We start from the raw sequence: 24,183 nt of genomic DNA, 5'->3' as shown, positions 1-24,183 counted from the left end.
TAAAACTTGGCATTCATGTAACTATTCCAAGTATGAAAAAAATGCATGTGGAATCAAGTCGGCAACTGGTTGTTTCTCCCTTATTATTTGTATATAAATATATCACAGCTTCATAGCCAAATAGAGTCTACCAAAAATTTCTTTTAATAAATATATTATGTGATCGTGTCCACAGGGAGGCGGAGATTGGAATTCAACACAATGCGCAGACATGAGTTTAGCTTCAGGGAAAACCGAACGTGATCTGTGTCCTAGTCCACTGCTGATAGTGTTTGGCGTTGTCTTCCCATTACTACTGATAGCCGTCGCATGTCTAACAGTTTACCTTCTGTTGCCACGTGTTAAGCAGTTTATGTTTAGACACGATCTGTTCGCTAACTGGATTCTTAGGGAGTGTGATGATACCCACGATCCGGAAAAAACAGATGATGCGTTCCTTTCATATTCCTATGTCGACTTAAATCAACTTAAGGAACTTAAAAATGGGTTAGAAAAACTCGGGTATTCTACAATAGAACATCAAACTGATTGGCAGCCAGGTGACGCTGTGTTAGAGCAGATTACGAAGTCGGTGCTAAAAGCCCGTCGTACACTTCTACTTGTGACGGATAACTTTGCTGAATCTGAATGGACTCCGGTGGAGTTTCGCATTGCGCACCGTCATGCATTAAAGACTCGTACAAAGCGGGTCCTGATCGTTCACTGCGGATTACAGAAACCTAAAAAGTTGCCATTGGATTTACAAATTTATTTAGAAAACCACACTTATTTAGAATGGGGTGATCCTAAATTTTGGCACAAGCTGCGCCGGTTCATGCCGCCGCCGCGTCAAGAATCTGTGCAATGCAGACCCGAAGACTTAGATCCGCCTTCGCCGTTAATGCAACAAAATTTTGCACTTTTCGAGAAGAACCCAGAGAAAATGCAACTGGTAGCACCGCTACTTTCTATTAATACCGTTCCCTCTGCCTGTTGAGCTTTAGGCAATTAATTATTAGGAATATGTATGAGAAGACTAAAAAATATATTTGTCTCTCTCTCACTCGAATACACAAGAGAGTAAAGTGTAGTGGAACAAATTAAGTGGATTGCGGTTAAAGTCCTTATTCTCCCGCATCTATCCCTAACATATGGCAGTTACTATTGCACGCCTATTCGAGGGTGTAAAATTCTCGAGATCATAATTTTATTGATATCAATTAATTTTTTTTTAATTTCAATTCATAATTTCTTGGTGACAACACGCAGTCTGTAGGTGTGTTACTGTAGGTAACTATTATAATCGACCAAAAAATCTTAATGCTAAGTACTTTGGTATCTATAACCAATGTCGTTTTTTTATCAACCATGGGTCCGCTAAGTGTTACTTAAATAAGCAAAACCGTTTAAACAAATTTTCGACCCTACTTTTTATGAAATTAAAACTCTTCTCCGTCTCCGCTTAAAACTGCAGGCAGAATTTTTAGACCGCTAATATTCTCTTCGCGTTGTTGTCATTATGACCCTATGTCATGTGACAATAAATTTTTATATGGAATAATTAGCTGTTAACAAAATACTTGTAGATGTTTTTTAAAGTTTAGCATACCTATTCATTTATTTAGTAATGGAGCAAGGTACAAATATTTATTTAAGTTTAAATTAAATCAACCAAAAGAGATTGGAAGGAATTGTCATAGGGACCATTATGACCATTATTCCACGCGAGAGATACTTACCTACTACGGTTTGGGTTACAAATAACGATTTCAATCAAGGAACGAAAAATATATGGTTACCTATGGGCTGTAAAGATGTATTATTTACAAACTTTAAAATCTAGTGAGTATATACTTTAAACATGTAAGCGATTCGTCGTATATTAACAAATTTTGAGATCATTTGTCAAACGTCTATATTATTAACTTTTTAAAATTGTACTATGTATTAATTCTCTCGAATATTAAGTAATTATTTAAGTAGGTGTTACAAAGTATGATCTTGTCCAGTAACAATACGAGCTAAGTGCCATATTTTTATTATTTTGTTTAATTTTAAAATAAATAATCCCCCGATTTAATATTAAGACAAGTCATTTTTTTATTGTAGGTAAGGTAAGGTGGGGTAAGACTATCACTTTTGTGGAATCCTCAAACTGTTTGTCTTCCCCCGAGCAAAATAAACTGTGTTAGTGTTACCCCACCTTACCAAGTATGTTTTGTTTTAAAATATACTCGTAAGGTAAAAGTACGCTTCACCGAATGCTTAAGACCTAGACTTACGTTTCTTTTTTTAATTAGTTCTGGTATTTGCATACGAATATGTTCAATACTAAAATTGAAACTTAGATAAATTTGTCCTCATTTAAACATACTTATACATTACTGAAATGATTGGACGTGTATTAAAAATATTTTTAAGTCATTTCTTCCAGTGTCCTTGATTGTACCATTTACCGAACTAAGAAACGTGATTTGCGCATTATACCGAATAGGGAGGCCGCATTACCGAACTAGGAAATAATTGTATGAAAATATGGTGTTGCGTGGTGCCCAAACTTTAGTAGTTCAGTATTAAATCCCTAGTATACTTCGTTTTTTAGCATTAGAAAGGTATCGCTTACCGATCTTGACGTGTATTTTTATTGAAAAATAAGTCATCCCAAATAGGTAGGTATGCAACAATTATCAAACATGTACGTATGTAAAAAAAAATGGCTTTTTTATGCATTTTGTCTCGTCCATTTTCTAGGGAAGGTTAAATTTTTTCGCGAATTCGGGGTTGGTCCCATAGTAAAAGTTGCTCAGTATAATCCAATAACCTCCCTGGCAATGGGAATGCAGTTATTTTTAGCCACCCTGTATGGGAACCCCGGAATTTCATAACAAAAGTTTGAAGTTTCAAAGTCATAATCGCCCCACGACGACGAGACGGCGCAACGACGAGACGAATCTAAAAAAATTTTGGACGTCTAGGTTTGGACCATCCTGTATAAAATATTATTGCTTTATTATTTTTATTATCATATTGAGTTTTTTTGTCCACATTCCGAGACTATTATCAAGCGTCCAATAAGTATGTCTAAATTTTGAGAAGCGCTGGCATTGAAATAATGGTCACAAAAAATAAACATATAAATATAGACCTACTCGTTATCATAATAAGGATGATATTCTAATGAACGTCGAATAAAAACATGGTCAACGCAAACGTGAGTTCGGTAGCTGAGACCATGGGTACAATTCACCGAACAGCCGTTCGGTGAACGAAACATGGAAAATATGTGGAACCTATTTCGCGAACAGATTTTGAAAATAGTATTTAAATCGTAATCAGTATGGTATAACTACAAATTTATCAATTAATTTAATACTTGAATCCATTACAAAACCGTACATGTATAAAGTTCTTGCTAATACGGACGTAAAATATCTAAAATTATTGTTTGATAATAGTCTTGCCAAAAACCTTATTTTGATGCCAAAAAGTCGTAAAACATGAACATTTCAAACGCAGTTTCACAATAATCTATATAGGTTCTAGGTATATTGTTGTTCGGCAACTGCTCATAAAATTACAAATACATTAATTTATTTGTGATATTAGGTAGTTAATCTAAATAGTTCGTAATCAACCACTAGAAAAATAATTTCAAAAACATACGCTTTCCCTGATTCCGGACGCTGTTCGATAATACCTTCCAACCAAATTGTCGGTGTACTCATCACCGAACTCACATTAAGCTTAATTTCTGATAATATGGCTGCACTAAATTAATTAAATTTACTAAAATACACAAACTAATTAGGTATTCACACTGTAAAACCATACTTTGAAACACAGAAATAAATTTAAAAGATTTTATGACCTTAAGAAATATACGCAACTTCTTAACGATTTCTTTAAGGTTGCCCATACAAAGTGGCAATCGGCAGCGACGACCTGTTTCGATCAGTTGCCACGTCCCAACTGCGGCACAAATTGGCCGACTCTGAGGCCTAATGGAAGGGACAGGTATTTAACTCGTGAAAAAAAAATACGCAAATAAATATCAGCTGTAAGTAATCGACTTATAGCCTAAAATAGAAGAAATTCGGTGAAACGGACGGATTTAGAGCGTTCGGTGAAGCGTACTTTTACCTTACAATGGGTATTCAAATATACTGTAGAGGCTTTAGTATTTTTTTCTATTGTTGATGATGATGATGGTCATGATGATATAGTACATTATCATTTTTGTAGGTAAATGCATACATACATTTAATACCATATAACATATTATATCATAATATTTTCCACATAGCTTGGTTACGGTGACAGCGGTTATCTCTCCATATAATTTGTACAGATGACAGCCGTCATCCGTATGTGCAAAATACTATAGTATAATATTAAGGTGGTTCTCCTTGCTCGATTTTCATACAACTTTCTTGGCACCCTAGCTCCTATTATATAGGGTTTCTTCACTTGTATATGTAATGTTTGGGTAGTATATATATTTCTGTCTTCGCAGAACGTAAAAAAATACTAGATTTTGATTAAAATTATTAAGAAAAAAGCCTTTGAATATTGGTAAAATTTTGCCTCATTGCTTGTTTGTGTGAGTGATGCTTATAGTATCGGTGTAATTCTAACATGGCGACTTCATTTGACAAGTAATCATTTTTAATTTGTCAAAGGTGTAACAGATGGCACTTTAAAACCGCAACACAGATTACCTGTGTATTTTGTTTTATTTTCACTCAATAGAGGGAGGTATATTTAATGCACAAAGCATGTTACGAGTATACCTACTCATTTAAGAATCTCCTTTCTGATATAATTTCATTCCCAGATTTAATATAACTTAATAATTATTATGATTATTACACAATAAAATACATTAATATATTTATAGAAAGGTCAGTCCAAACAATCATTCGCGTTACGGTCGTCCACCGAAAACCCTTGTGAATTCTGCTTTCGTTTCGGTAAATGTTCTCTGGAAAAGCCTATATTTATTGTAACAATGATTTTTAAACTAAAATACCTAGCTATATTTTTCTCAAAAATATATATAGTAGTGGACCCTATAATGGACGTGGAACCAGTTATGGGACAAAAAACCACAAATCCTCTAAAATAAGTATCTAAAAATAGTTTATAAACACTGTCTGTATATTATCATAAATATGAGTCTTAGAGCTGTTTCAATTTAAAGTTTCATTAAATTTGGTTATTTTTTAAGAAATTGGCGTCAACCCAAAAGTTGTCGTGTCACTGAAAAAAAATACCACTACGAATTCTTAACAACTTCGCTAAGAGAGGTGAGTTAATTTATTAAATTTTAATTAATTAATACTCGATGAAAACTAGAATGTGTTTTGTTAATTGCATTTACCATGAGATAATGTATACAACACACTATGTTGTGACTCCACAGATGTAAAAAAAATAGTGGTATTTGGCCCAATCCCATTATACGAGTAGGAGCTGTAAAACTGCATGCCTCCTATAATGGGACAATTGACATTATAATGCTTGCCATGGCATAATTTCATGTTTAAACAATACAGAAGTAAAATGTAGTTACGAAATACGTCAACCAGGAGGTATTCTCGGACTTCGCATAAATTAATATCGTTTTTCCAAACTTTTATTTAACTTGCCCTGTTAGTTTGTGTGGGTCAAATTTTGGTAACTGAATTTGAGCCACTTTTCGATTTCCGATACAATTGAATTTTTTTGTAAGTACGTAATTAAGTATGCAAATCTGATGATAATGCAATATTATATATGATAACATCGACCTGATCTTATGATGGAGACAGGAGGTGGCCATGGGAATTTTATCGAAATAAACCCTAACTAATTGTGTTAGGTATATTAGAATTGTCTCGATGGATCTAATACAATAATAATTGGCTGTGGAAAGAAAAATACATTCATCGATAAAAGCTTATACCAAAAATTGATTTTTTTGCCATAACTTATACCCCATTTCAATATTTTATACTGATAGAGCAATGTCCATTATAGGGGGCCCATTACTGGATCCACGTCCATTACTGGGGGCCCATTACTGGAGCTTTGGTGTCCATGACTGGAGAAGAAAAAAACATAGTTTTAATTTGTTAAGTATGTGGAAACTCATTGCAATATCTTTGATACAACACGCCTAAAACATGAAAGACGGATAGGACTTTCATCTTTTAACACGCTAAGCGGTAGACCAGTTACATGTATAAGGGAAATATCATAAATACTCCAAATTTCTTCTTAAATGTCCCATGACTGGTGCTGTTACTATAGGTATGTGGAGAAAAATGTCATCTTCTTGTAAATAAACAAGATTCTATAATATCTTCTGCTTGTGCATAACAATAACATTAGTAGATGATACTTTTAGGGTTCCGTACCCAAAGGGTAAAACGGGACCCTATTACTAAGACTTCGCTGTCCGTCCGTCTGTCTGTCACCAGGCTGTATCTCACGAACCGTGATAGCTAGACAGTTGAAATTTTCACAGATGATGTATTTCTGTTGCCGCTATAACAACAAATACTAAAAACAGAATAAAATAAAGATTTAATTGGGGCTCCCATACAACAAACGTGATTTTTGACCAAAGTTAAGCAACGTCGGGAGTGGTCAGTACTTGGATGGGTGACCGTTTTTTTTTTTCTTTTTTTTTGTTTTTTTTTGCATTATAGTACGGAACCCTTCGTGCGCGAGTCCGACTCGCACTTGCCTGGTTTTTTTTCAAAAATGCTGCCTTTCACCCGAGTTAAAACACTCTACTTTTCATTTCGCATACGAGGAAAGTAAAATGCATGTGTTTTTTTAAATACATTTTTATAGTAGGTATTTTTGAGAGTAGGTATTTTTGAGAGTAGGTATTTTCAATTAACAATTTGGCCAAAAGTAATTTATGGAATGGGGAGTCAAATATCAGAATGGAAATTGTATAACAAATCCATTTATACCCAAATTTCAATTGCTTATTGTAAAAAGAATAATAAAATCGTACTTGTAATTGGAACCTAAACTGCTCTAGTGCAGAAACGTATCATTTCCTGCACACCTTTTACAACAACAATGACCCTCTTTCATATATTCGGTCAAATTGTGCTTTTTGAAAAACTAATTATAGCCAGCCTTTTATGAATGTAGTATGATACCTTAGGGTATGGTGCTTTACGCACACTAGCGTCCCTTCCCCTCCCCCTGACGCAACCCACCCTTTTTGCATGAAATATGTCCCGGTTCACAGTTTTTTACATTTTTTGAGGAAAGTATACATTTTAGGAAAAAAAGTGTCAATGAAAGAAATAATCCTTAATAAATTCTTAATAAAAAAGGTCATATTCATTTTTTTTATATCATGCACCTAATTCATGTATTAGCTTGTCAAAATTCGAAATAACATAGTTTTTACTTAGGGTTCGAAACTCATTTATTATACACGGTGTAACATGAGGAAACTGAATAATTTTAGCAGCGTATTCCTGATCACATTTAGAGACAAAAATGTCCTATAAACTTTTTTGAAATTCGCCTAGTTTCAGAGTTAATACCAATAAAAAAAAAACAAGTTTCTATTGTTACATAGTTCAAAACGCCTTTTTGATGGCGATGTTGCTACTATGGGATTTAGTCTAAATATCCTTATTGATATGTCAAAAAGTGACAAGTAACACTTTACAAAAACTAAGTTTTACGAAAAAAAAAACCATTTTAAGTGACAATTTTTATATACAAATTCATTCATAAAATTAAAAAAAAAACCAAAAAAAATTTTTTTTTTGGCGAAATTGACCTAAACACATATTACATCTTTTCCTTTTTTTGACCTCATGTATACATTTTAGGATAAAACTGTCAATGAAAGAAATAGTTCCTTATTAAATTCTTAGTAAAAAAGGTTATATATTCATTTTATAACACTTATTATACAAGGTGTCCTCAAGAAATGCGAAAGATTTTATTTCTGAGGTCAAATTAAAAGAAGGAAAAAATGTTTGTATGAGTTTAGGCAATTTCGCCGAAAACAATTTTTTTTATTGTTTTTAGGGTTCCGTACTTCAAAAGGAAAAAACGGAACCCTTATAGGATCACTCGTGCGTCTGTCTGTCTGTCCGTCTGTCACAGCCGATTTTCTCCGGAACTACTGGACCAATCAAGTTGTAATCTGGTACACATATGTAAGTTTGTAAACAAATGAATTTTAAACATGGGGGCCACTTTTGGGGGGTAAATGAAAAAATTAAAAAATAAAAATTTTCAAACTATATCATGTTACATATCAAATGAAAGAGCTTATTGTAAGGATCTCAAATATATATTTTTTATAATTTTCGAATAAACACTTTAGAAGTTATTCAAGAAAATAGGCAAAAAATGACTATTCCCCCCTCCCCCTTTATCTCCGAAACTACTAGGTTTAAAATTTTGAAAAAATACATAAAATAGGTCTATGATGACAGGAAAACCTATTAGAAATGTACAGTCAAGCGTGAGTCGGACTTAATTACAGTTTTTGATCCGACTCCTACGGATTTTTTAAAGATTTCACTCACGTTTCGCATAAATAATGTTTAGTTTTAAGTTTATAAAATACATATGTATGTTAGTCTGTAAGGTATTTGTAATATGGGCCTTGTTCCCTGAATTAAATATCTAAATAAATAAATAAATAAAATAAAAAATACATTGTTAAAAATTGTGTAATATACGGAATCCTTGGAACGCGAGTCCGACTCGCACTTGGCCGCAATTTTTTAATTTTTTGAGTATATATGTATGTACATAAAAAGTAAATGTTATTGGTAAACTTGTCAGTTAACATGGATTTTTACTTTTTTTTCGGTAAACATAGTTTTTGCAACGTGTTACTTAATTGTCACTTTTTGACATATCAATAAGGATATTTAGACTAAATCCCATAGTAACAACATCGCCATCAAAAAGGCGTTTTGAACTATGTAACAATCATCATCATTTCAGCCTATATACGTCCCACTGCTGAGCACAGGCCTCCTCTCATGCGCGAGAGGGCTTGGGCTATAGTCCCCACGCTAGCCCAATGCGGATTGGATGTAACAATAGAAACTTGTTTTTTTTTTATTGGTATTAACTCTGAAACTAGGCGAATTTCAAAAAAGTTTATAGGACATTTTTGTCTCTAAATGTGATCAGGAATACGCTGTTAAAATTATTCGGTTTCCTCATGTTACACCGTGTATAATAAATGAGTTTCGAACCCTAAGTAAAAACTATGTTATTTCGAATTTTGACAAGCTAATACATGAATTAGGTGCATGATATAAAAAAAATGAATATGACCTTTTTTATTAAGAATTTATTAAGGATTATTTCTTTCATTGACACTTTTTTCCTAAAATATATTCTTTCCTCAAAAAATGTAAAAAACTGTGTACCGGGACATATTTCATGCAAAAAGGGGGGGTTGCGTCAGGGGGAGGGGAAGGGACGCTAGTGTGCGTAAAGCACCATACCCTATGGTATCATACTACATTCATAAAAGGCTGGCTATAATTAGTTTGTCTTCCCCATACATTAGAACACAATTTAACCGAATCAATAGCATGAGAAATGAAACGGATATTTCTTGTTTTCTTTGCATTAGCATTTTTCTCTCGATAATTTAATCAATTTGCAACATAAGTAGAAGAATCCTCATATATCCATAAATATCAAAATATAAAAGGACATACATTTTCAGAAGAATTCCCCGTGCGACGTTGCCAAGTGGTTTAAAGTACAACATGCTCGCAACGTTTGGATGTCAATAACTCGACAATGAAAAATTATATTTCAAATCAATTCAAACTTGATATTTTTGACAGTAATGGGTTACTTAAATAAGAAGGCATTTTTCGCCCGGGTCTACTATGGTCAAATGGTCTAGTGGCTTTTAGCTACTGAGTATAAGTCTAACAAGTTGAACAGCATGACAGGGTTCAAACCACGAACTCGAAGACTCATTTCTTTTTGTATTTATTTATTTATTTTGTTTCATCTTTTTGGAAATTTTATATGCCTTATTTTAAAAGTTATTTTAAGTAAATGTGTTGTATTTGATTATTTCATGTAGGTATATCATTTCAATAAAATTTTGGAAACTTATTTTATACCTGGTCAAGCAAATCTTGTCAGTAAAAAAACCGGGCAAGTGCGAGTCGGACTCGCGCACGAAGGGTTCCGTACCATAATGCAAAAAAAACAAAAAAAAAAGCAAAAAAAAAACGGTCACCCATCCAAGTACTGACCACTCCCGACGTTGCTTAACTTTGGTCAAAAATCACGTTTGTTGTATGGGAGCCCCATTTAAATCTTTATTTTATTCTGTTTTTAGTATTTGTTGTTATAGCGGCAACAGAAATACATCATCTGTGAAAATTTCAACTGTCTAGCTATCACGGTTCGTGAGATACAGCCTGGTGACAGACGGACGGACGGACGGACGGACGGACAGCGAAGTCTTAGTAATAGGGTCCCGTTTTACCCTTTGGGTACGGAACCCTAAAAAGGCGCGAAATTCAAATGTTCTATGAACGATATCCCTTCGCGCCTACATTTTTCAAATTTGCCGCCTTTTTCTACTGACAAGATCTGCTTGACCAGCTATACTTCGTCGATAGTTGACTTCTTATATACCTATTCTGCGATCCTAATTAGCCTCATGCATGACTTTTTTTTAATTATTTTAATCATTATTTATATCCTTTGAAATCGGAAAATAAAAATACTTTTATAAATCTTCCCATAATATTATTAAAAAATAATTAAAATACTGAAAATATTTTACTCACGTAAGTTTAGTTTCGAAGAATAACATACGCTTAAAATAATTCAAAAGAGAATGCTAAAATTATAAAATAAAAAAAAACTGGCATTGTCGGGGTTTGAACCATGTATCTTAGCTACAATCTGATTTTTTTCAAAATAGAGGCTACGGGTGCCACGAGCACATGACATTTGATGGTCGAAAACATTAGTTGCTTCTGAATGCGTTGTAATTCTTAATCGTTGCTCAAACAAGAATTTATTATTTAATTTCCAATCTTTTTTCAACAATAAACATTTCATCCGCTGCGCCCTCTAGGTTACTTTACTGTAACATTACGAATGTGCTGACATTTGACACTGACTTTAAGGTGACTTTAAGTACGTAAGTGTGCGTGAATGCAAGAAATTGCAATATTTTGCAGTTGGATTCCGGTAATAACGAAATGAGACAATGTTGAGTTGAACATGTCTCGATTTAGATGTAGTATTTTTTATAGTTTTCGCACATATCAACACATCTTATGAAACTTTGTATTTTGGGAGAAATAGTGAAAATCCACAATTCGTGCACAGTGACGCCATCTTTTGGCTGATAATCGGCATCCCATCCCTAGACATCCACCTTAAGTACTGAATTTGATGTGAAACAGCAAAAGTACAGTAGGTACTTATGCGTTCGAATCAATAGGACTTTACGGCTGTTTGCATCATGTGTAGCCTGTTGAAGCTCTGGCTTGCTAATGCCACATGCCCTCAATAGATTTATTGGATTTCTACTCTCACTTATCGGAATTTACATGTCATCATTATTTTACTGCTTTAGCGTCAAAATTTAGAGATATTTAGAAATCTGTTATACCTATTTCACTTAAATTAAAGATATATGTTTTGTATTTATATTTACTTAACAAATTTTTATATGCAGTAACTACTCGTACTCTAGAATTGTAGGACGAAATAGTTCATTGAGTAATATGAGCTAAATACTATGGCGGCTTTTTAAATAAAGTGTTAAAGGCTTCGCATTTTTACAATGTATTTTTTATTGTTTTATAAAAGAATATTACTGTGAATATTAGCCCTTTTCTTTATTTTGCCAATAATTTAAAAATACCTATCCATATTTTTAAGTAAGTACTACAGCTTCCTGTCCAGGAACAGTAAAAAGGTCAACAATAAACAATTTTTAATGTAAGTAAGTATTACCTATGTATGTCAACTAGGTAACTAATTGCTCTCTCTTACTAATAATGACAAGTGTGTTGTACCTAGATGATCAAGCGTTTGCGAGTATCCCTAGATCATAGTAAAGCCACAATCACTAACTTTTTTTAAAGAGATATCGACTGGGTAGGTACACAGTACTAACAGTTATGTAAACAACATAAATACACTGGAAACGCAGAAAAGTTGGTCCAGGATATCGCACCTACCACGGAAGGACCATACATACAAGTAGGTAATGCATCTTGCTGTGTCAGTCTATCAGTTCGCGGCAACGAGGTAGGCCGCCGCGCCGCTCACTTCGCATCTACATAAGTTGCGACAAAAAACAATCTTGCTACAAGGAAAAATACCCGCATAACGCGAGTGGTCATTAGTGCTATGTGCTAAACAAGTTTGTGGTTAGAGGATCGCTTATCAAAACAAGTATGACTGGATCTTAAGTCGTATTGATTAAAAACTTGGCTTTACGTATGATTGTTGACTGTGTGCACCGTGATGCTTTGGGTGCTTGGGTTTGTGGGGTTCGTTGCTAATGTTGGAGCCGCGAGCATCCGTGGCTCCATCGAAGGTGCTGTATGCCGTCCCTTCACTAAGTGTAATAAGACTGGCCACGGACGTGAGGATATCACATATACTGTTAATGGTAAGTCAAATCGCTAGTTGTCGATGTGATAAATTATACCATTAGGTACCGTACCTAAGTATTGAGAGCAGGCAGTAAAATGACACATCAGTGACGCCAATAAAAAGGAAACGTACCAACAATACCTACATTCTATAGTATAGGTACCTTCCTATGTACCTACTTAGTTCAAATTTTATTGTCACTGTTGTCAGTGTATAACAGTCAGTGTGTTAGAAAGAGAAAACCTTAGTTATAATATGTATATTGTTATTGTTGTTACAATGCCTAGGTAACTGTATTTTATGTTTTGAAATCAACTATCGACTCATTTGGTTTTCCTACAGAAGCGTAAATTATAATAAATATCTGTAAAATCCAAGCATGTCTGCCAGTTTTATCCAAATAGCTAGGGGAAAACCCCGACGTAATAGTAAACATTTATCAAAATTTGCAGTAGATACTGGAAATAAAACATGTCTTGTAATAAGGTAAAAATCCTAGCAGTTAATATTCATAATGTAACAAATAAATATTATGGAATCTGATTTTGTTACGACCGTTTATCAATATTTGGTTGCATGTCGATGTCGGTGTGCAAAAAACTGTGGCGTTATTTATAAACGTAGTAACCTAATCGAACTTTACATATTATATCATCGTTAAAACATCTCTCACCGATCGGTATTTCCTTGTCGCGTCAATATACAGAATGTAACGAAAATATCGGGGATCAGTTTAAGGGCATATTCGGTATTGTATTCTGATTGGGAAAAATGAAGAAGAAAGATTTGTTTGACACGAATTTTTCTATGGGGCCGGTCGTCCAAGTCGGCCAACCTTCCACACAAAGGCGAAAAAATTATCAAAAATAATTCTTCTTCATTTTCCTAATCAGAACCCTGTGGGGGTCCACATAAACATGGCCTTAGTTGTTATTATTTCATCGATAAATGCTTTGTAAAACGTTATGTCGAAAGATTGCACATATTCCACTCGTGATTCACAAACAACTACTTTAGTCAGTCGGTCACTAGTGTATAATAATAATCTAAATATAATAAGTTATTTTATAAATTCAGCTGCGTCTATGTCATTTCTAATTTCTCTGAAATTAAGTAACTTATTGAGACACTGTACTCTCTTTTACAGGCCATGCAATAATCTTGGATTTCCTAGATGGACATCATTTTAGACTGAGATGTGACAGTAACCGCAGTGGCGCCTTGTTGCTATCGGATGACTCTGAAATGCCGGCTATGACACGGCATGTGACCGTGGCGGAAGCAGTATTCAACCAGTGTGTGATTCCTTATAGCACGTATTACGATGCATTGAAGGCGTTTAATGTCACCGTGACTAAAACGCTTTATCTAAAACTGCCCGCAGAACCTAGATTGGAAATCCGTCACTTACAGGGCTTGCAAATAACAAACCTTGAGATTACTGCAGTCGATCCAACGAAACCGCCGCGCCCTTCGTTTGACTTCCTAGATGAGGTGCCTGGATTGCGGACGCTGAAGCTTACCGATGTGGTTCTGGAACCAAAAACACTTAGCCGGTTACCAACCTCACTTCAGATCCTAAATATTGTAAATGCGAGGCTTCCCGCCGCAGAGAGCGCCCTACGCAACGACAGCAGCAGTGCGCCGCGTTGGATTGAACGACTGCTTTCGCTACGTGCTTTGTACCTAGCGGAATCCTCGGCGAGTTTAGCCGAGTCTCAAGGGGAAACACTCACACCACCACAACTGACCTCACTGACTAATCTGACAAACATAGCTCTAAGCAACGTGCCACTGGATACACGGCTTGATAGTGGGCTGACTAGTTGGCTTAACGGTTCTACTCTGAAGGAACTGCGACTGCAATCATGTGGGTTAACAGAACTGCCAAGCTCAATGTTTGAGGGCGCGAATATAACAAAAGTTATCCTCACCTACAACAACCTCACATCTTTATCAAAGTAAGTAAAATCAATATAACGGTAGACGTCTGAGTGCTCGTCACGGTCCCATAGATACTTACGTGCCATCTTTAAACTTACGTCATTAGCAATAGACATGAGAAAAAGTTGTCTTCTATTAGGCACTTAGCATGTCGAGCACTGGGACGTTTACCGTATTTTGACGGGGTTTTCCTCGCCTCATTCTTATTCGTCTTCGAAATAATATGAGTATTTTTCACTTCAGCAGCTCGAACAAAGGCTATTGTGATGCATGAAAACTGTAAGGAATATTTCAATACACAAATGTCCTTCAAATGTCATTTCAAAGTGCAGAATCTAATTTGTACCAAATTAAGACACTCTTGTGTATGTAACTAAAGATCTACATTCTAGATTCTAAATTTAGATTTTTCGATTGGTCAAGATTCAAAATAGCACATCCAGCTAAAAATTACTTTGCACATTTGCACATAAATTATTATTAATATGAATAAACACTAGAAATATCACTGATACAATAACGTAGTTAATAGATGTGACGTAAAACGACCTTATACTACTCGTACAGTGGTATTAATAACTAGCTTAAATCTAAAACAAAAAAAAAAACATTTTTTGTAACTTATAATACCCCCTATAAATAAACAATATGACCCCAACAACTCTAAGAACCATATTTCAATAAAACGAAATATTTCAGTGGCGTGTTCTTTCCGCTGCAGTGGCTACGTGAGCTGGACTTGTCAAACAATAAGCTGAATGGAGCGACTCTTGTACAATCTGTGGCGCCCCTGACGCGGCTACAGACTCTGAAGGCAAACAACAACCCCCTGGGCTCGCTGTGTGGTGGGGCCCGTAATACGTTTGTACGATGTAAGTTCTCAACCCAACTAAAGCGTCTTATCAGTCATCTTGTGAAGCCTTGTACTATTAAATTCATAATGAAGGTTATTTATTAACTATTTATTAATTATTTTTTCATTGTTTGTGTTGTTGTATGATAAATGATAATAAGGTATGCCTGTAGAGTCAGATGTGCGGAAAGAGAAGAGTGGTGGAATGTACCTACCTACATAGGGCACTATTACAATGTCAATTACCTAAGTGTTTTTACATAAGTTGAACCACGTTTTTTATATCAAATGTACTAGTTTGAAATTAAAAATTAAATTGACTAAATTATTTTCAATTTTTTGGCAGTATACGCAAACTTGCCTCAGTCCTTGCGTCGGCTGGAATTACGAAGTACGCGCGCGACTCGCGTCTGCTATGATTGGACCTTCAACAACGAACTCATGTATATAGATCTTAGTTATAACCAAATAGGTGATCTAACGGTAAGTTTGTAAATTTTGTAACACAAAACTACTAATATTCTTTGGTGTTTACCAAGTTCTTCGGCGTAGCGAAAAGTTGAGTACCTACTTACCTACTCGTTTTTATTTGTATATAAGCAACTTTGGAAGTATGAAAGTTATATCTTCTATTTTTGAGTTGTTTAAGAAGTTTTCGTTAGGATCTTGTTTTTTATGCTACCTTCAAATATAACCCCAGCTTTCTACTACCTGGGTATCAAAAAAAAATTGACAACTATAAGGTATCGTAGCAACAGAATGGTAGGTAGTGTAATACATTTCATTTGTAAAGTGTTTGGTATGATGCGGGACGATACATACGCCACGTAGAGAATTTCATTACAATAATGCTGCACCAATTATCTATACGAACCTACATCTACCTAAGTAGTATTGCTAATCGAGTTGGCAAAACAAAAGCTTAAGTTTACGTACCATAGTTGATGCATTAAACTGATCATTCATATACCTACCTTAATGCAAAGGCGTAAGGTTTACCAATATCCAGTTAAGTGTATTGCTACTAGAACCCACGCTTTGTTTTGATATTAATAGCGAGTTGATGGATCATGCGAGGGAATGAGGAAAATGCTAAGCACTACAATGTGTATAAGACTCGTATTGATACTATTAAGGCACCCAATAAAGTAATAATTTAAATGTAAAAAACATACTCGTAGTTTCCTGCTAACCATGTGTATAGGCTGGCCTGGTATATCTTAATAGTCTTAACCCGTAAATGCGTAAAATGTTTTGACTTCTGACTAACTCATCAACGCGGACCCGAATCTCAAAAGGTCACAAAGTTAAAGTTTGCACATTTAGATTACATTCTAACCGGAATAAGAAGCGATTTAGAAAAATTCAAGAAGGGGGTCTTAAGTTTATACATATCCAAACACAAGGAAATTATTTTAGCGTTTTTGAAAATTCACTGTTGAAAAATTGTATCGGATACGAATACTTTTTTTAGTGAAGGACTTGAAACTTCTTAGATAATCTAAAACTTGGCAAATAAGAAAAGATTTATCCTTTAATATATTAAGCCTACTGACATTTTTGCTGCCCAATGTTCAATGTTCGTGTAAACCAAACCATAAACAAAAAAGAAAGTAGGTAGGTATTCATTAACGCTTTCAACTTCGATATTTTTAAATATTATCTATACCCATAAATCAGGTATAAATGGAAGTTACAGTTGTAAATAAATATATTAAACTTTGCAGTACGACGAACTGGAAATGAAGAGAAACTTGCACAAGACGGCAGGAGAGCCGGTCTGGCTCAACCTGAGCAACAACTCGTTGCGCGTTATCGAAGTGTTACCCAGTGACGTCAAGCAATGCATTGAAGACGCATCTTCAACACCCACCGATACCGATGTTCTTGCGGTAATGTACTTATTTATTAAAATAATGCTTTTAAAACTAAAATATCTAAGTGAACATTCACTTAGATATTTTAGTTTTAAACATTGACAATTGACATACATACTTATTTTGCTTGCGATGTTTTTGAGCTACAATAATGGCTTTACCTGTTACAGCGAGCACCAGTGCAGTTAAAGCTGAACGCGCTTACGTGCGATTGTGGCGCGTACTGGCTGCGTGAGGCTCTGCGTGTGTGCTCAATGTTGGAGCTGGATGACGACGTCCCATGCGACTCGGTACCAGTACCCAAACGCGCCACGCTACTCGCTCACGGAACTGATGAAATTCTCTGCCCGTATGACGGCTTCTGTTTGCCAGGTATGATCGTTATTACGTGTACCGAACCAAATCACGATGAAAGCCCTGAACGTACCTTGCGACCCACCCATACCCACTCCCGCACACGCTTTGCTACTCGCTTTTAAAGAAACCACAGAATAAATAATATTACTAGGTACAGAAGACTGCCTGAACGCGTCTGTTACGATCAGGACAGATATGGCCGCTAGGTGCATGGCGACAGCGCTACGCGCGGCTTATGGCTATTAGCCACCAATATTGGTGTGGAACGGATGTACTTGTTGCAAAGCGACGAAATCGCGGAGTGAGCCACGCCTGATGAAGAAACATAACGGCGCGCCACCTGGATGAAGGCTTCTGTTTATCAGGGTGAACCTAATCTTCATTACTCTTATCGAAACTGCGTGACTCATCCCTGTTAGATCAAAATTGCAAACTTGAACCATACTTGAAATACCTAACACAAATTAAAATATTTTCATAAAAAATATTCATTTGTTTACTAAAAGTGAATTAGAACTGCTGAATGTAGACTATACCAATATAATCGCATTTTAGACTTTTCCAATTAAAATGTTCCACAGAGTGTTCGTGCGAAAAACGTCCACGCGACAACGCGACGGTAGTTTGGTGCGCGAACGCGTTGCCGCAGGCGCCTCGTTGGCCGCCAGCAGCACCAGACTTCCCGCTGGCGCTGCACGTGGCACCGGGTATACTAGACGCCATGCCACGCCTCGCACTCGTCGAGCTCCATGCACCCAACAACAACATCACCAACATTGACGGAGCGGACATACCTGACACCCTGCGCGTTAGTACACATTCGAATAAGTATTAATTTTCAGGTAACTTCGTCCTTAAGAGTCCTTAAGAGTGAAAGATCGCTTCTCCACATTAATGAAAGATGTATTTATGTTGAAATAAGTTAGAAATTACTAGATTCGATGATCCCACTGCGTAGGAAATGAATGAAGAGAATCATAAGATTTTTAGATATTAAAATTATGTACCTATACCTAAGCCAATACCCGACCAGCATTTGACGCAGCGTAATTTACTTCGTTAATGGGGCGTCAACGTCTTTTGACCAGCGGTGTGGACGATCCTTTAAGTTCCATAACAATAATCTAGCATTTCTGCCTACATTTTCTGCCTCTGTATTAATTATTTTTGTTTGCAGGTATTAGACGTGCGTAATAATAGTATCGCACACGTCACACTAGCCGCGGCTCAATTGCTTGGTGGTGAACATGCTTCAGGGAAGAACCGATCTGTGTTCCTCGCCGGCAATCAGTTAGCCTGCAGTTGTGCTGATGCACCTGCGTTTAACCTCCTGAAACGAGTGGTACGTAAAGAAAATCAATCATCCATTACTTACTGAGTCATTCCTAATTTGATACTATGTCTGTTAACATACAAGTAACACCTAAAAATATTAAGAGTTGCTAGTATATAGGTATAACGTGGATGTATCCTTTGCCCACAGGTACTTGATTGGGATACAACACAGTGCGTGGATAAGAGTTATGTTTCCTTGAAAACGAAAAACGAGCTGTGTGCCAGTCTTCTGCTGCCGATACTGTTTGGTGTAGCAGTCCCGTTATTGACGTTGGTAGTGGCAGGTTTAATACTGCAACGTCTGTTGCCACGAGTCAAGCAACTATTGTTTAAACGTAATCTATGCCTTCGCTGGATTCTCAGTGCTAATGACAAAGTTAACGACCCGGACAAGACTCATGATGTATTCCTGTCATATGCCTATGATGACCTTGAAAGGCTTAATGAATTAAAGAGTGGATTGGAGAAACTTGGGTACTCTACAATAGAACACTGTCGTGATTGGCAACCTGGGGACGCTGTGATGGAACAGATTGCTCGCTCGGTGCTGTGTGCTCGTCGCACACTTTTGCTAGTTTCGGATAACTATGCCAAGTCTAAGTGGGCGCTGGAAGAGTTCCACGCTGCCCACGCGCATGCGATGGAGCGTCGAACAGCTCGGGTGCTGATAGTCCGTTGCGGTTTGAATAAACCTGAAGTACTGCCTTCGGATCTGCAGCTTTACCTCTATAATAATACATACCTCGCTTGGGAAGACCCTAAATTTTGGTATAAGCTGTACCGCGTCATGCCGCCTCTGCGTGAAGACTCCAAATCTATGCAATTAATGCTTAACAATATAAATCCTCCATCTACATTTTTGAAAGAAGACATAAAAACAAATGCTTCATTTCCACAGAAGAAACCGTTTGAACATCAGTTAGCAATCATTCGACAGCCTGATACTGACCCCTGCGCTTGTTGAGGATAAAAGTTATTTCGTAACTCGAAAAGCGACGAATAATAAGAGTAAGTGTAGTAGTAGTGTTTCAGCGCCAACCGTGAAATCAATATTTTTAATTTTTTAATGTCTTAATTTTAAATTAAAGAGATTGCAGGTGTTAAAATAGATTGGCGCATGTTACTGTATCGATAAGACTACATCCCAGATATCAACATGAATTTGCAGTATAATAAACAACAATTACCTACCGGGTAATTATAATGATTTGTGAGAATTCTTAGTCAACAAGTAATCGGCGACGCTACATATCGGCAATGAACTTGTTTTGTTTTTTATTAATGGTTACTTACTATTTTTTATTAATTTTCTGTTCATTTTTTATCTAAACTTATTTCCAACGTGTAAATATTTTCTGGACACTTGTCCTCATGTATGTATTACGTAGTAAAACTGTAATAACATGACAACTTTACCGTATTTATTTCTAAAGTCGGATAAATTCAGTGGACACCGACATCTTCTAAAACTATTTAGCTTGGTGATGTTTTGATTGTCTCGTTAGTCAAGTTCAAGTGCACCGATGCAATTAAGGCCGGTGGATGTTTGTCGAGTGATTGTGATTGTTTTTTTTTCAAGGTAAGTTAAAATACATAATATTGTTTCTGTGGGTTTGAGGCCTTTAGGTACCTTGATGTGTATCGAAGATAAGTTGAATCGATGTTATTATGATTAAAATGTACAAAATATTTGATTGTAAAATAATAAGTGGATTGGATAATTCGTGTAACATGAAGGAACTTCGATATAAACTAGTAGGTATTTTTTGAAATATTTATTACCTTGGTTTTTATTTAACAGGAAAGATAATCAATAAGGGAAACTGTGCAGCAAGTCCGTTTTAATAGCAAAAAGTCGTGAAATTAGATTTAGTTACCCCGAACACATTTCGAATGGAATTCCATCATATAGTGGCCATGTAGGTACTTTATGCCAGCTGGGTGAACAATGAACATGGCTACTTATCAGTTTTAAATGAAATTTGGTTTAATAATAAGGAAAACGATATGTACCTATCTAATATGTATACTATTTTAGTAGGTAACTGTACAAAACAGGAAATAATATATGAAATATAAGTACCTACAAATGATTTTTACTATGTCACAGGAGTAGCGTGAAGACTATAATACTCGTATAATTATATAGCCCCAGGCAAACCTTACCTACTGTGCAATGAAATGCGGCTCTGCTCAGCAGCACAGTGGGACGTCCTCATAGGTACGTAGGTTTATATGGGTTCGTACTTCGTAGTAATGATTATGACATTGCATTTGTATATCTACATATAATACCTAGGTAGGTAAATGTAAGTAAGTATAGGAATACTTACTTACATTTGATAGTCCATGCTTGGTTTTAATTATTTCAGCTATTTAGGTAGCAACTGGGTATAAGTAATCATTTCTGAAGTCCGGACCTAACGTCTTCTTCGTATGCTGAAAGATCAAGAAGTTTTAGGGTTCTGTAGCTCAAAAGAATATTTTTATAGTATAATTTTAAGATTAGGTATAGAGAGTACTAGTAATACTTTGTAAAGAAGTCATTTAAGGCGCGGTGTGTAGTAAAATGCGCTTTTTTGTAACCATATTTACAGACTTTTACAAGGATTTCATGCATTATTTTCTAGTATGTATAACTTTAGTCCTTGAACTACGTCATTGCTTGTCAGAAACACAACGGCTCATTATTTTCTCGATAGAATCTTAAGTTGAAAACATGCTTAAAGCTGTCTTTTGATCCATATTTTAGAAGTAATACGACGAAAATGGATATGAAACTTACCTCATTTGATAGCTTTTAAGTAAATCCTCGTTATTGCTGGTCCTTTTATCGATACGTTAATCTTTTCATTCATAATTTTATGAATTTAAGTTTTGCGTACTAAATTACACCCTACGCGGCAATACCTTGCGCCCATTCCCCACGCCAGGGTACGCCCGTGGCCACTGCCAGCGTCGGACCTATGCTAGTTTAGTGAACGTTTCATAAAATGGGTAACCACTGTATAAATATGCAAATATGTTATACACACAATGTTTTTCAACATACTTACGAAGAAAAGCAAAATAATTCTTAATTACTGTGACATTTCAGACATTCGCCCGTCATATTGTCATTTTATAACAAGTTGGGAAGCAAAGGCACACACCCATCTAACCAATCCGGAATTCAGTCACGTTTGATAAATTGTGTAAACATATTTTATTAAAGGCTATTAAATTAATCAAATTGAATCCTTTTTAAACATATGTGTACGGGATTCAAATACCTATGTGGGAGTGTTTAGTGTATGGTGGTAACCATTTCACCGCTTTTAGTTTCGGAGTTACCTACCTTTAAGGGAAGTGGTCGAAAAATGCCTAAAATGGTTTTGTGTTTAATATTAGGTAAGGTAAAAGTACTAGTGCTCGACGCTGCACTAGTATTCGACATGGGTATAGTGTGTAGCTTTCAAATAGACCTCGACGGCTAATTCTATTGTCTATTGTTAAGTAAAACCGCTCGTGCCACGTGCCACAACCACCTGCATAAAAAATACGTACTTCGGTTACTGAGTGTCGGCGAGTCGAACGCTACAGAACCAGTCTAAAATGTGTCATCGAGATGCGTAACAAAGGCGCGTTATCGGAGAGCGCACCTACACTGGTTTTTTGTGCGTTGGCCTAGCCGGCGCTCAGGTGCCAAATAAAATAATTAAGACCCTTTTTTGCAGGTAAGTAGCACGTGCGGTTTTACTTAACAATAGACAATAGGATTAGCCGTTGAGCTCTATTTGAAAGCTACACACTATACTTTATGTCAAAGTAATATAGGTAAAATTTGAACGGCGACGATCTTTCTGTATTCAAATTTAATTCTTGTCACTTTGACATAAAGTGCCCGTGTCGAATACTAGTGCAGCGTTGAGCACTAGTACTTCTACCTTATTTCCGCCAAGTCCGTACCGTGCTATATGGAAATTTATTCCAAAAAATGCTATTTTTATATACCACACTGGTGGCAAGCAAGCATACGACCCGCATTCACCATAGCCTATGGACGCCTGCAGCTACGGGGATGTGACACATCATGCCAAATGTTGATTGATTTTATATAAAATAAAAGTCCTAATATATAAATTAAGCTTTCATAAGTAATAGTTACTGATTTTTAAAAAGCGCTTTTCAATTAAAAGACATGTCAAGATCGCTTACCTTCTTTCAAGTACTTTCTAATGCTAAAAAAACGAACTACAGTATTCTTCCTTATTTTCAATAGGTACCTACTTGCCCGAAATTGACTTCTAGAATTAGACCAAGTCTGCGACGATTTTGGTTGCACACGCAGTGCAAGTGTTAATCATAATTTCATAAAGGTTTGTCGTTCAAAATAACACTTGCACTGCGTGTGTAATCAAAATCGTTGCAGAGTTTTCTTGGTCTAACTCTATTATATTTTTAAGGTAAGTAAGTACTAATTTCTGTCTCATAATAATTTGGTATAATTTGATTAGGTTCTTAGTTTGTCGGGGTATACTCTCATATAGTACTTATATAATTTCATTAAGTACTCATTAAAATACGAATTTGCTAATAAACCTTATTCGATATTAATTGCCGGAAAAAATCCCGGAACTGACAAATCAGAATATTCAGAATACCGATGGCGCCAGAATAAGGATGTAGACGTGCTGCGCGGGAATGGTGCGGCGGGGCGCGCGGGGCGCCCGCCCGCCTGTTCTACCACCCGTCTGCTTCACCCCCTCGGAAACGTAAAACTCAAGTATAAGAGCGCCTTAAGTAAATAAATAAACACTCCATTACACCTAGTTTTTGATCCGACCCCTACGAGTTATTAAAAATGTTTCACTCATGTTTCATGTCAAAAAAAATATTATTAAAAAATGGTGTGATTAACTTGAACCATGAGAACGCGAGTCCGACTCGCACTTGGCCGGTTTTACTCGTACTAATCAAATTGATTGACCCCCCTTTGCGTTGTTGGAGAACAGTCACCAGACTTAATTTAAAATGAAGTGCCATTTATATCTTGACGCCTTTTATCGTACACCATGTAACAACTAATAGTATAAAGTCAGTATTAAGTTTAAGTTACGAGTACATTAAATGCACATTAAAATTTCTCTACATGGGTGAATTCTATATGAAAATATATAGGTCTGCGAATTAATAACTTGATATCAGTATCCG

General features: G+C 35.9%; 2 protein-coding genes across 3 annotated transcripts in view; both read left to right on the top strand.

Moving 5' to 3' along the window:
* The window catches only part of LOC134676221 (collagen alpha chain CG42342), a 466,219-nt gene extending 454,376 nt beyond the window's left edge, over window positions 1–11,843 (top strand). Inside the window, exons 24-25 of one of the 2 annotated variants that reach the window (XM_063534553.1) lie at window positions 2,221–4,375; window positions 11,399–11,843. Coding sequence is in view for 1 of the 2 variants with exons in the window: in XM_063534546.1 (XP_063390616.1) it covers window positions 176–976 (801 nt within the window). In the remaining variant the exon portion in view is untranslated. Of the gene's footprint in view, window positions 1–175; window positions 4,376–11,398 lie in introns of both variants that reach the window. The other variant, XM_063534546.1, reaches the window with a different exon arrangement.
* Window positions 11,844–12,247: 404 nt separating this feature from the next.
* Window positions 12,248–20,768, top strand: LOC134675824 (protein toll-like). Its single transcript, XM_063534123.1, has 9 exons — window positions 12,248–12,640; window positions 13,772–14,585; window positions 15,268–15,440; window positions 15,768–15,904; window positions 17,149–17,313; window positions 17,469–17,670; window positions 18,237–18,463; window positions 18,833–18,997; window positions 19,139–20,768. Exons 1-9 carry the CDS (start codon window positions 12,493–12,495, stop codon window positions 19,952–19,954), a joined length of 2,847 nt encoding a protein of 948 aa, XP_063390193.1. The 5' UTR covers window positions 12,248–12,492; the 3' UTR covers window positions 19,955–20,768.
* Window positions 20,769–24,183: the final 3,415 nt, after the last annotated feature.

This window comes from Cydia fagiglandana, chromosome 2 (assembly GCF_963556715.1).
Source record: "Cydia fagiglandana chromosome 2, ilCydFagi1.1, whole genome shotgun sequence".
NCBI lineage: Eukaryota > Metazoa > Arthropoda > Insecta > Lepidoptera > Tortricidae > Cydia > Cydia fagiglandana.
The sequence above is the reverse complement of the archived record's forward strand: the minus strand, read 5'-3'. Positions and strand labels throughout refer to the sequence as shown.